At 44.3% G+C, this 10403-nt stretch overlaps 1 protein-coding gene across 1 annotated transcript; it reads right to left on the bottom strand.

Moving 5' to 3' along the window:
• Positions 1-3853: 3853 nt before the first annotated feature.
• On the bottom strand, positions 3854-9960 carry znf16l (zinc finger protein 16 like). The gene is made up of 3 exons (XM_076087131.1): positions 9110-9960; positions 8411-8641; positions 3854-7184 (listed from the first exon to the last, which is right to left on the bottom strand). The coding sequence occupies exons 1-3, from the start codon at positions 9858-9860 to the stop codon at positions 6457-6459; spliced, it is 1710 nt and encodes a 569-aa protein (XP_075943246.1). The 5' UTR covers positions 9861-9960; the 3' UTR covers positions 3854-6456.
• Between the last annotated feature and the right edge of the window lie 443 nt (positions 9961-10403).

Below are 10403 nucleotides of genomic sequence, written 5' to 3'. Positions count from 1 at the left end.
CACAAGCAATAAATCAAGAGTACAAGGAAGGTGCATCTGTGCTACAAATGTTAGAAATGACAAACATAGAAATATACAATATTATAATAAATGCAGGAAAAGGAAAACAACTGAGTTGCGTTAAAAATTGTACAGGGCCGATGCATCTGTGTTGCTTTGTTACAGATGCTGGATGAAGGAACGGGAAGATGGAGCCACAAATTATAGCATCACCGTCAAACCTGGATTAACCCTCCAGGTGGAAAAATGAACTGTGGACCTCGAATGAAGTTTTATAATCTCATGATCAGGGGTTAGCCTACCGAAGCATGTGGACCAAACAAATGTGGAATGTATGTCTTTATCTTTGACTTGAATTAGTAGCTGTGGCCATCATGCAGCAGAGGGATAGAAACACGTTTTCTCAGAATTGAAAGAGGGAGATGTGGCAAAGTAACTTCACCTCTTGAGCACGACGCCCCCAAATTTGGGGGCACTCAGGCTCAGAACCCCTCAAACTCACATGCGGAAAATAGCATGATTATTAGCCGGTAGCATGTATGTGGCTAATTTTTTTTTTCGATGAAAGAGCAACGTATGGACAACAACATCATATAAGTCACTTCTAACACACTCCCAACACAGTTATAGGGTACTCACATAAGCAGATAAATATCGTGGCATAAAAGCACCAAATCCGGGCCAGAAATCGGCGCTATGAGTACAGTAAGTCAATGTTTGTACCCTCATGCTAACGGCTACCCAGTCATACAATGCATTTATTAGCATTAGCACACGTGGCGGAACACGTAACTAACCTCTGTTTTACGATCCGTACGAACACTAAACCGTGGTGGGCGATCAAACGTACCTTCATGCTGAACTTCGCCGAAGAAAATCGTGGTTATGCGCCCAAGTTTTCTCTAAATATGGATAATAACGTCGCGGAATTTCCGTTCCAAAGCTGTAGTCATTGCTGCCAACTGCATACTGTTGACTTCCGACTTGTTTCCAGAATAAGAGCGGTCAAGGGGGCTTGGGCGAGTGGCCAGACTGCCTGCGACCGGAAATTTCCGCCGGGTTACACGCGTCACTTCTGGCAACTTTATTGTATGAAATCTTTTGACGATCACCACCATACTTGGCACGAGTCTTCCTAAGCCTGTGACGCGTCTAAGGAGGGGTTGTTTTTGGAAATCGACCGAGGATAGGCTGAGATCCAGCCACACACACACACATGAAATGAGAAAATCCTACAGATGACAGCCAAAACTGGCTCTGATGATGTTATGAATATGAATATGATTCCTATTATCTGTATTTGGATGTATTGAATCATATGAGTGATAAAGAAAGTGAAATATATAGTTATATAGTGTATAAAAGTACAATGTAAGAGCTGCAACAGCTGGTTCGAAAATGATGCCTCGCCTGACTAAAACCTCTTATTCTTAACTTTATTCCACTTTATTCCACTTTAACCTTTTTTTAATAACTACTGATCAGTTATGCTATGACTTGGGAAAGATTCAGGGAGCTAGCTGCATTATTTCAATAACCTTTTATCACTGAAAGTGCATTTTTCCCAGGCGAGGCTGAATATTTTCACTTTCAGCTGTGTTATGTCTTATTTTCTATATTAACCAGCAACATATTCACAATATGACCAATGTAAACTATGTCACAGGTGTTGTGATCTGATTATATCAACAAAAATTATTAAAATCGACCTTGTAGTTACAGAGCTATGGTCAGTTTTGTAGGGCTATGTTTTTTCGCTCAGAGACCTCAAAAACGGCTCCGAGAATAAGAGGTTAATCAAGCTGTTACACACTGACGTTTACATACAGTGAAATGACAAATCGGCCGATGCTTCGGATGAGTCCAACACCATCAAAGCTCTCTGTACATTTTCATTTTCAGCAAAAGTCAAAATCCCATTTCCTGGAGAACCACAAGACTCTAGAGGAAAAAAAAAAGTATTTCAAAGTTATTTGCTTGTTGTCTTGAGGAGAGAACTAACAAAACATGAATTCAGACTTCTTACAATTATGTAGTTATTTCGGAGTCCCTTTTTGTCGGTTTATTGCAATTGAATCTCAGCAAAATCAGTTTATTTTGGGCTCATACTAGTAAACCAGCCGACGTGTGGCTTGCTAGACACAGTGAATACAGCTCGATGAAAGTCACAGAGCGCCTCCGGTTGATCTTACGAACCAGTCAAGACGGCCTTTAGTTTCCCGGGATATCTGGGACTTCTACAACTTGTAGCTACAAATAGAAAGCAGAAATATTGATATAATATGATGTTTACATGAGCCATATCAAATCAGGAGTATTGTAATATTTAGAATAGAAATGGAATCTGAGTGTCGATACAAATACAGTTAGTGTTCCTTCAGACAATCTACATCCACTAGACACACCATCTAAGAAGATTTCAGTGGAACTACTTTCTGCTGAGGAAATAGTCCCTTTGAAAACGGGACAGTGTGGTCTGTTGAAACCACATTGTACAATGGCTCCCCCTCCTCACAAAACCTCACCCCTGCCCATGAGGGATGGTGTGACACCAACATATAATGTACGTAATACAAAGAATTATTCTTCATTACTAGAAACTCATAAATCTTACCTGGGCATCCTGAACTGTGGTGTACATTGATTGATACTCGTGAAAAAACCCATACACACAGAAATGCACATTTTCTCTAAGAACTTGAGATGCAAATGTAAAGAACTACTAGCAGTGTGAGGAGCAATTAATCATAGAGAACAGCTATAGAAGGATAACAACATGAGTTATGACTCCCTTTTCTTAGACACGGTCTGCCCCCCCCACACACCGCTCACACACCGCTCTGGATCCACACAGAAAATGAACTTGGGAGAGAATAAATTCTTAACACCCCTCGGCCTCTGGCCATCCACCTTGACTCAAAGAATATAATTAAATGTGTGCGTGGAAATTGCAACAGTGTTCCTCAGGAATCCGGCTGATGATTGTTCCTCAAGGTTTGACAGAGTAGATGTGAAAGGACCACGATGTACCTGTACACAGAGACGCCGATATCCAAATACATGTGTCCACAGAATGTCAGTTTATAAAAAGTCAACATTTAAGATCAACTTAAGATGCAATTACTGCCTGAATAAAATGAAAACAGCATCAGTATAACACTATGCCGTTACCACTCTAGTGTTTGTTCTGTGTTAAGTTTAATCACTGTGTTGGTTTTAAGTATAACTTTGCATGGACTCACATGACGTTGGTCCACCAAACTGTTTTTGTCTTAGTCAACAAACTGAATCTGAACTCTCTATATTGTAGTGCAAGTATGTCAACTGGGGGAAATATTTGGATAAGGAAAATATATACATCCTGTCCAGTTTCAAATGAAAGCTTTCCATACGCTTGCATTCTGATTAATCTCCATAGTCGTGCAGCAACCCAAGCCAGCACCAACGGTCTGCAGGTGATCTGTCTCCACTGAAACACATTCATGTTTGTTCAGCGCTGCAGAATCAATGTATCACACTTGCTAGCGTCGTGTGATACATTGCGGCAGACATCAAGTCTGCGTTCATCTTTGGACAAAGTAACAGGCCAGGCTGTTGTCATCCATGGCAGGAAGATGAGGAGTCACTACAGATGTGTTAGCATGTTGTAGTCAGTTTATATACAGATGGGTACACAGTACACAGTACAGGTGCAACACATCTCTCTGACACCTGGTACAGTATTGAGTGGCATAAAATGGAAACAAGTATTGTACTTAAATATTGTACTTCCTGTAAGTGCAGTAGTTGATGTACTTGATTGAATTCCACCACTGTTATTCATTAAACACACACACACACACACACTCGTTCATGACATTAAGACAACTGTTTATTAGAGAGCAGATTATCAATGCTTAGCGTTTCAATTTCACAGGTTTGGATTAGTTGTCTTCTGGCTCTTAGTCTTGCACACGGTGCTAAGAGCTAAAAGTCATCTTACAGACAAGCTTGAGGTCAATTCCTCTAACGGGCTTTCACTGAATTGGATCAATTCAGTGATCACACCTGACGCACAGGAAGTTATCTTTCTGTAAGTATTGTAATGGTCATACAGGCAAATGTATAAAATAACCAATATATGTATTCTGTAACCTACATTACACTGGTTCAAGATGAGACGACGAACGCTCCTGCTCTACACATAGCACCACGCGGTGCCATGATGAACGACAGCGTGACCAAGGAGAGTTACACAGTCAGTCCACAAGTGGGCGATGGTGTCCCACCACAGAGCGAAGAGATGGCAGCGTGTCCTGGAGGCTCGGCAGGTTAAGGCGAATGGATGAATGAATGGATGGATTCAAACCCGTACACGTGGTCAGCACTTTCATTGCTTCACAAGTCAAGTCGCTCCCTAAGATCAATGTAACTCCTACTTCCTTATTATATCGAACTTTTATTTGAGATAGTAAAAAGTAGTTGTGTCAGCATTATGTTCAGTGTTAGTTTAGTAACTTCACTTAAAGTATGATGAATTCATTAATAAACCTGTATGAAAGGTTGTTTTAAAGCGTCATGTGACCATCATAAGCAACACACCTAACACGGTGATAATAGGTGACAGATTTGATGTGGGTGTGGCATCAAACACCCCAATGGCTGGATTAGGGATGGGAATCCATAACATGTTATTGACACCATCGATTCAGCTAATCGGCCTGGTTCTTTATCGATTCCTGAAAAAGTAGGCCTACAAAGGTTTCCAGCATCACTGCTGTGTTATGATCTGTGAGTCTGAGCAAAGTACAGATAGTCCGTCCCTCCCCGCAGGAAGAGTCCACGGCCACAGGAAGTGGCGAGGTTCAGGCGAGGGGTGCTTTAAAGCCACGTTCCCCCAGGGCCTTTCCAAGCCGACCTGCTAGACACGCAGGAAGTGTGGGTAAAGGTCTCACGTAGGGATCCTCCCACACCAAGCGGCCGCCCCCTGACCTGCCGAGTTGAATCCCCCTGGGCAGATTTCGTGGACCCCACTCGCTGATATATAAATATAGTATTAACATGTTCTGGTTGAATATGAATGGGAAACCCTAATCCTTCCTGTTGCAGGTTTCCATCATTCTAAGCGCGGAGCTCGACACGGTGACGGATGAGTTTCAGCAACGCACAACTGGCAGAGTAGAAAGCCAGCATCAATGGAGGGGAATGAAACCTCTGAGGTGATACAACTTCAATGGATCCACAATTTGGAACTGGTTCTCGATTCCCATCCCTGACTGGTTCAGACCAGATCAGCCCAGCGGTGAAACAATAGACTGGTTGGCAGAACTACAGTTCTTCATGAAGAAGAACTGCTGAATCTTCACAGCTGCTACTCAAGCCGACATTTGAGTCTCACACTGTGCTGATCTCAGCGGCATCACTCCACTGACCATGCAGTTAATCCAGTGATGTTTTCTTTTAACTGATTACCAATCTGCTAAAGCCAGCGTCAAGTCTGTTCAGAGTTTCACACTGAAATACGCTGCTTCAGGAAACAGTGCAAAGGAAATGGCACTAATTATTGAAAGTAGGTGCAGCAGGTCAACATGGGTCTGTCAACTACAAACCCAAGTTGTAATAAACATGAATGTTCCTTTGGACCACTGGTCCTTTTACGAGCCTCTGCACACTGATGCCATCCAGTCAGACGTCACCTCTCACATGCTCCATGTGGTGCCTGGTGGCCTCTGATACCATCAGCGGATGGAGTTTGCTCTGTTGTCATTTCCAAAGTTTCCAATGTCAAGAACAAGTTGCTAACTTTCTACTAACATGGACAAGAAGTCCTAAAAGTCTTCTGAAAAAATGGAAAGTGTGACGTGCATGACTGCAGCCATGACGACTGAGCAAATTCCATCTGCCGATAAGCAGTAGAGATGCTCCGATACCATTTCTTTCCTTTCCGATACCTGAACTTGCGTATCGGACGATTGCTTGTACCAATCTGATACCAGAGTGTTTAAACAACAAAGAAAGCCTTGCTCACCTTTTTAAAATATGTAATGTGTTGCCAATATGCTCCGGCTCTGCTGGCGCCTGACCGATCTGTACTGAGCATGTGCAACTCTCGACAGAGATGGGAAAGAAGCGAGACGGCGCACTCGTTAGCTATAATAGTACTCGTTAATATGGGATTGGTGCATGTGCTCGCCGATACCCGATCCAGCGTTTCAGGCTGTACCGGAGGCCTTTGTGATATCGGTATCAGAGCAACTCTAACAAGGAGTCGATGGGCTGTGGACCTGGAGCTGACATTGTTTCGTCAAACTGCCGTTTCCGAGGTCAAGAATGAACTGAAGCTCGATTAAGGAGCTTTTCTTGATGCAGGTGTGAAATGCCATGAATGTGACAGAACACAAAATCATCTCAGGATACCCCCCCCCCCACACCACCACCACCACGCCTTGGAGTCCAAGCGGAGGAAGCACAGCGGCGTTACTGCGGCGGGGTGCAGCGGTGGCTCTTATAAGTTCCCAGGTGGCGGAAGCTGCGTCCACACTGCTGGCAGCAGTACGGCGTGGCCCCGCTGTGGATCCTCTGGTGGGTGTACAGGTTGCCCAGCTCTTTGAAGCGCCTGCCGCACTGCGGGCAGGCGTACGGGCTCTCGCCGGTGTGCACCCGCTGGTGTCTCTTGAGTCCCGATAGCACCGAGAAACCTTTCCCGCACTGGGGGCAGGGAAAGGGGCTCTGGGCCCCGCTGTGCACCAGCCTGTGGCTTTTTAAGCGGGCCGCGTGGCGGAACCGCTCCCCGCACTCCGGACACATGAAGGGCTTCTCTCCCGTGTGGATACGCTGGTGCTGCCGCAGGTTGCCAAGGTAGTTAAAGTGGCGGCCGCAGTCCCCGCACTCGTACCCACCCTCAATTTTAATCTCCTTTTTCACCACGCCCGCTCCCCGCCCAAGGCCCACGCCAGCCCCTATTCCCGCACCAGCCCCTCCTGCCGTGTCCTCGTCCTGGTCCTGGTCCCCTCCGCTCCTCCTGGAGTCACGGCCTCCGTCTTCCATGGCGGGCGTGGCTGAGCAGGTGGACTGCAGGGCCTGGAGGGCCTGGGCGCCGGCGGAGTCCGAGTGTATCAGTTTGACGTGTTCCTCTAGGAACACGGAGTCGGGGCAGAAGGTTCCGCAAAGAGAGCAGATATAGGTGTGGCTGGGGAACTGCTGGCCTGAAACACAAACAAACATTATTTCAGCAGCTGATGAAAGCAAAACTACAAATCACACAACTCTGCTCCACCGTGCTTCATTCTGGTCTTCAGAGTGGTGTCTGCAGTCGATCAATCAATCACGTGACTTAAAGATTATCATAGATTTGAAATGACACAAAAGAGCATTAATATAATTTATTTAATAATAATTTAAACAACATATAACAGGAACTCCGAATGAATACAGGCGTAAATAAAGCATGGTGTATTTAAGAAGAGATATATATATAAAAAGTATCCATCTGTATATATCAAAACTGAATAAATAAAGTTTGATTTTAAAACAGAGAACTGACGACACTTTTTTAATTGTTATTCTAATTTGATGTCATTCTTTCATATTTGTTAATGTTACAACAAGGAACTTTCTTTCTGAGTTGATGTTTTAAACTACTATAGTACAATACAATAGTACATGCTAAGTAAAATAAGAATATATGTAGAATAAAGGAAGGTGCGGTGCATGAATGACAGTGTAGGGTAGAACGTACTATGTTAGAGATGTGAGCAATAAAAGAAGGTTTTGACTGAGTGGATCTGAGCAGCTTTATAGTGCTCACGTGTGATTATTACTTCAATACATCAATAGAAATGTGTCTGTGACATCAAGGCCCCAAAGTTACTTACTTACTTCTAGGAACACATAGTTCTTGATTTCATAAATAGGATTGTACTTTATTATTGTACTTTATTTAGGCAAAGAGGTTAATAACAGCTGCTGAAAATGTTTGAGAATGACTTCTGATCAACCAAAGGGTTTGAAACATTTAAACCGCTACCTCTCGCTTTGTTTAGTTGGTTTCCATAGCTACAGTGTTTAGTTGGAGAGCTTTGTGCAGCATCCTCATTAAACGTCTCCTTGACCTTGAATCTACGGGGTTTCGAGGATAAAATGTCTCCATTTTAGCTGGCGTTCAATAAAGAGCTCTCCCTCAAATCAACGACGTATTAATAACTCTTACAAAGAGTTTCTTTTGAGTTCAGCTAAAAGTCTAAATGGATTTGCATTTATAAAAAGCTTTTTGAGTTTCCTCAACCACTCTAAGATTCACTTCAATCACCAGCCATAATACACCATGGTTAACCTGTTGAGTGGCTGGTAGACTTTGGAATCCAGTGGGAGATGGAAAAAAAAAGTGTATAATACATTCATCCGGTCTTGTTTTTGTCATGTTCTTACCAACCTGCCACAGGCCGGTCTGTGTTGCCCTCCAGCGGACTCCCTCCCTCCCCTGGAGAGCTCTGGGGCCCCATGCTGAACTCAGAGGGCTGGACGTGTGACAGCGGGGCCTGGGCCTGCTCCAGTTCACCCGCCTCCCTCCTCGGCGACACGTCTCCCTCCTCCTCATCCTCCTCCTCATCATCCTCCTCCGTCTCGCCAGTCGGGATGTCCTCACACTCGGGCTCCTTCATGACTGAGGGAAAATATGATCACATCACAATTACTACTGCATGAATTTACTCTTTGTGTTTTTCCAATTCTATCAGATACTTAGTGGCACTTTATGGAGGCCACTTACACGAGCAAAACAATATATATGTACATATATATATATACGTGTGTGTGTGTGTGTGTAATAAACAAAAATTATGAGATACTAACTCAAAATGAGTGAAGTCCAAATTATGAAGTAATGAGCACAAAAAATATGTATATCAAAAGTAAATAGTATCTCATGAATATTTAACCTATAAAGTTGTGTTAGTCTACATGTAAGTGAAATATTTTGTGTAAAACCAATTACAAAAGCGTTAATGAGTTAAACTATAAAAACATAATCCACGTTCTGATGAGATGAGTGTTTTGGTATTGTGTGTAATAAGGATACAGTTTATAGGTATAAACACTGTATGTGTTCAGAGTGTAGTAACACTGTGTTCACCTTTCAGGTCTGAAGAATACTCCATCGGTGCTATCCACTCGTAGTCGTACATCCGCTTGCTGCCGGAGGGGAGCATACTGAAGAGGTCATCGGTGGCGGACTCGGAGTCTCCGTGTCCAGGCCCGGAGCCGGCCATGCTGCCGTCCGGCCACAGGTTGAGGGAGTGCGGGTCCGGATCTGGGCGAGTCTCCCTGTCGCCGCTGGCTTGGCTGCTCTGGTCTCCGTCCATGTCAGCGGCCCCCCTCGAGTTCTTGTCTTTCATCAGATAGTCGCAGATAGCATCTATATTCTCCTTCTTCACACCAGGCATGACAGCCTTGGCTCTCCTTGGATCGACACTATTGTGTTTGTTGCCGGAGCCGAAGTCATGTTTTTTGAAGGCAACATCTGCAGACGGCTCCATGGTCGCAACGCCGGGGAAAGGGTCCCTGCCGTCCCTCTGGACTGTATCCAGTCTCACCTTTAACACCTCGATTTCCTCGGTTTTCTCGCGCAGCTCCATCTTCAGGACTCGTATCCTGATGCTGACCATTTTGCGGATCTCCGACAGCGCCGTCTCCAGCACCGCGGCGATGTTTCTGCCGAGGTGCTCGGTGATGTCGCTGACCGAGCAGAGCAGCTCCTCGTCGTGCTCGAGCTCCAGGAAATCGCCCTCGGCTCGGCTCGCTGACCCGGGGGGCTCCATGAAGGCGCCGTGGAGCTCAGGGGACAGGCCGGTTTCGACGAAACTGTGGTTTCGTTTGCGACTCATAAATTAGCTTGGCTAGGAGCTCTATTTTCTGAGTTTGGTTAGCTAAAAGCTACTCTACAAGCTAATGTTTGGATGATGCTGAAAGACAGTAGTTATGTTTGTCAGAGTAGTACCGGATGTAGGAGAAACTTGGCTTCGAAACAAAAGCATTGCTATGTCAAACAACTGACCAGACGTAGCTTGGCCAATGAGACTTTTATTTTGAAAACCGTAAAAGGAAGTATCGTTTTTGATACCAATTTACTTGACATATACACAACAGAGTTGCAGTGATGGCTGGATTCGGCAGAGTTAGATCGGTTCTCATAGGTAGCGCCCCCTAAAATACAGTAGGAAACCAACTGTGGGTTTGAACCATCAATTTTGCAGTTGTAAATGTTAATACATTGTAAAGATGGAGTTATAAAATGAGCAACAAAAAGCTTGGAGCCTATAACAGAGGTCAACTACACAGAATTGAACTCAGGTCATGACAGCTGATCGTAAAGTGAATGGAACTGAACAGACCAAACCTCATAAACTGAACACAAATGGAAATATATA

This window comes from Anarhichas minor, unplaced genomic scaffold, assembly GCF_050575085.1.
Source record: "Anarhichas minor isolate MPS153535 unplaced genomic scaffold, ASM5057508v1 ptg000009l, whole genome shotgun sequence".
NCBI classification, from domain to species: Eukaryota; Metazoa; Chordata; class Actinopteri; order Perciformes; family Anarhichadidae; genus Anarhichas; species Anarhichas minor.
This window is presented reverse-complemented; position numbering and strand designations above follow the sequence as displayed.